At 50.1% G+C, this 3,386-nt stretch overlaps 1 protein-coding gene across 1 annotated transcript; it reads left to right on the top strand.

Annotated features, from left to right (window-relative positions):
• Positions 1–342: 342 nt before the first annotated feature.
• Positions 343–2,025, top strand: CMQ_340 (berberine family protein; the record flags this gene model as incomplete). Its single annotated transcript, XM_014313713.1, has 1 exon — positions 343–2,025. The coding sequence occupies one exon, from the start codon at positions 343–345 to the stop codon at positions 2,023–2,025; it is 1,683 nt and encodes a 560-aa protein (XP_014169188.1).
• Between the last annotated feature and the right edge of the window lie 1,361 nt (positions 2,026–3,386).

Genomic DNA, 3,386 nt, shown 5'->3' with positions numbered 1-3,386 from the left:
CCTACAAGGGCACCCACATTTTGAGAGTAAGGATGCCGCTTCAGGGTAGCGAATTTCTCGTTGCTACGCAAAAAAACAGAACCTGAGGGCGTATTGTCTCGTTTTAACTGCTACCCCAGTCTCTCCCGCTCTTAATATCTCTGTTAACTTCTCTGATACCAGTGACCTAGGTATAAGTATGAGGGGAGCACCTTTGGACAAAAAGAGAGTTGTTATGCATAAAAGCAGGCATTAGCACCCCCCGCGATACCAACTGTTTCGGCATACTCCGTAAGGAGTAACAATACCAAAGGTCCCCAAGATCTAGAGAATCTCTAGAGACCTCCCACTATTCCCACAGAGATGCACGCCTCCCTTCGGCTGCTGCGGACAGTGGCCGCGCCACTGCTACGGTCGGCTACGGCGCAGATGTTCGAGTCTCGGGGGGTTCCGGTTTTCGTTCCGGGGCAGCCAGAGTATGACCGGTCCATTGCGACGTCCAATCGAATGTACCGCTTCTCACGGCCTGAGTGCGTGGTTCGACCGCAGTCGGCCGACCAGGTACAGGATATCGTCCGAACGGCGCGAGATAGCGACGTCGACATCACCATCAAGTGCAACGGGCACTCGTACGCAGGGCACTCCACGGCCTTCAGCGGAATATCCCTGGACCTTCGAGGCATGCAGAAGACGAGCCTCGACATGGACGCCAAAATTGTGACTATGGATTCCGGCTGCCAATGGGGTCATGTGTACGGGACCCTGGTCAATGGGCGGCACAATGGCTACATCATCAATGGCGGTCGGTGTCCGACTGTGGGCGTCAGCGGCTTCACTCTGGGCGGCGGCCTGGGTCCCTTTACACGCAGCTTAGGCATGGGCTGCGACACGCTGGCCGAAGCGACGCTGGTAACAGCCGATGGCAAGCTGGTGACAGTGCGCGACACCGACGACCCAAATTCGGATGAGGGCCGGCTGTTTTGGGCACTACGCGGCGCGGGCGGTGGCAACTTTGGCGTCGTCGTGCAGATGAAGATGCATGTGAAGAAGCTGAAGAGCCCTGACAAAGAAGTGGTGGCCGGCAAGTACATATGGACGCCAGATGGTGGACTGACGCCTGATTTTCTCGACGTGATGAACGGCTTTTACACGGCTCCTTGGTCGAACAACATGACAATTGACAGCACCTGGATCTGCGACACGGAGAAAAAACATGACGCTGTCCGATTCACCATCGCTTTTGACGGCGGGAAATCTCGGTATGATATAAATATCGACAGAGGCTTGAAGGGCGAAGGCATGACCAAGCATCTCCGCGAGCAGCTGATGCGCCGGGCGATGTCTGAGAAATCGACGCGTTTCTTGTACGAGTCACTCGTTAACCAATGGCTCGAGGAGACCGAGCGGGCATATCCGGAGAACAAGACGTACGAGCTGTTTAGCTCCTACATCTTTAACAACGAAAGTGACGAAGGCCGGGCGGAAATTAAAAAGGCTACAAAGATAATTGCAGATCTTATGAAGACGTTCCGTGAGAGATTCAAAGACGGTGACGACGCCAGCTTCCAAGCAACTTGGATTCACTCAGGCGGCGAAGCCGCCAAGAAGAAGCCAGAAGAAACGGCATTTTTTTGGCGTCAGGCCGTATATCACATGTATGTTACGATCCAGTGGAAGGACAAGTGGCTGGAGGGCAGCATGCGCGAGTTCCACAAGGAGGTCAAGGCGGCCCTCAGGCCCTCTTCGCTCAACGGCCAGGCAGCATTCATCAACTTCCCTGACCGGGACATTTCCTCCAACAAACACGAAGAAATGTACTTTGGCAAAAACGCAGAGAAGCTGCGGCTTATCAAGGCTCATTGGGACAAGGACGGTTTCTTCAAGTTTCCCCACGGAATCAGACGGCCAGACGACCCGAACGATGAGGTCTTTGATGACATGGGCGAGTCCGACAAACTGGCGCAAGAGCAGTGGGAGGCTTTTGGGGGCGAGAAAAATAGCTCTTTCTGTGATACTCTCGAGTATTTGAGGGCTGCAGGGTTTTAAAATAGAGGGAGTCTGCGTACAAGGCTTTAAAGTTAGAGAGCTACAAACGCAGTATCTTATCTTGTAGCTACTAGAAGGACTTTAGCAAGACTACCCTATTATAATAAGATAAAAGTTCGAATGCTTTGTGTTTTGTCGACTTCGCTGGTTTTAATATTTTTTTTATAATAAGAGAACTAACAGATGATTAGAAACTATGAGTAGGTTGTTTATTCTATTATAAAAGTAAAGGCTTACAGTATTCTTAGTACAAAGGCAAAGTTAAAAGGGAGGGCAAGGATATCTTTAAGATAGAGTGCATATAACGTATTGTAAAACACTTAGTGAGTGATAAGAGAAAGTGCACCCCCAAGACCACCCATTCTGGCCGCACAGGATGACATGTTAAAACCCCTCGCGGGATGCTAACGCGTCACATGACCAACCACACTATTATTGACCAGTCAAACGTGGATCAATTCATGCCTTCTGTCACCACTTACACACCCTATGTATATAAAAACGCTCTCTTCTTCCCTCTCCTTAAAAGAGAGAGAAGATATGAACGCATGCACGCAATCAAGAAGTTGCATACGCATACACGCAGTACAGTTGTGAAGAAAAGGCTACGCCCTAGACCTCGCCGGGCGGGCTTGTCTTGTCATCTCTTTCGGGATCCTAAGACGAGCCCGCATGGCTTTCCCCCCTTTTCCTTCGGACCAGCCACACACTGCCCTACCTTGGGACAAAGGGAGGTGCCTTACGGCACCTATCTTCGTGCACAGGTACGTGTGTTAGTAGGTGTGTGTTGTTGGTTCGAGCAGAGGCCTCACCCTACCTCCGCTCTTATTAGTAATATGTCTTGTAGCATTATAGTAACGACAACAGACGCTGAAAGAGATTGCGGTTTAGTAGAAAGGTTATAGAACGCTTTAAGCGCTGTATAAATAAGGCTTTTGTTGTACATTGGTAAGCAATTTAGTAGTTAAGTACTCTTACTATTAGTTTTCGTATCGGAATGCGCCTTAGTTCTGTGGCACTGAAACGAGAGACTAGGTTGTCTCAGACGACTATTTCTTTGCTAAAGCCATTTCTGTATATTCCGTAAATGTGGATCGGCCTCATACGGCTTGCCGAACCGCTGCGTGCGGCTGAAGGTGTAGTTGTCAAATGGACTAGTCTAGAATGGGTGTGAAGTGAGGACCTGTATCATGTATGTGCCCTGTAGCGTACTGCGTATAGTGCTAAGCCCCACCTGCACATCGGCATAGCTCGAAAGTAGCAAGACACAACAATACACGCATGCCTACGGAGTACTGGGCGTCCATAAATTAACAGCCATTGGGCACTAGCGGCGTGATAACTATGGGAATAGCTTCTCT

This window comes from Grosmannia clavigera (assembly GCF_000143105.1).
Source record: "Grosmannia clavigera kw1407 unplaced genomic scaffold GCSC_179, whole genome shotgun sequence".
Classification (NCBI taxonomy): Eukaryota; Fungi; Ascomycota; class Sordariomycetes; order Ophiostomatales; family Ophiostomataceae; genus Leptographium; species Leptographium clavigerum.
The sequence above is the reverse complement of the archived record's forward strand: the minus strand, read 5'-3'. Positions and strand labels throughout refer to the sequence as shown.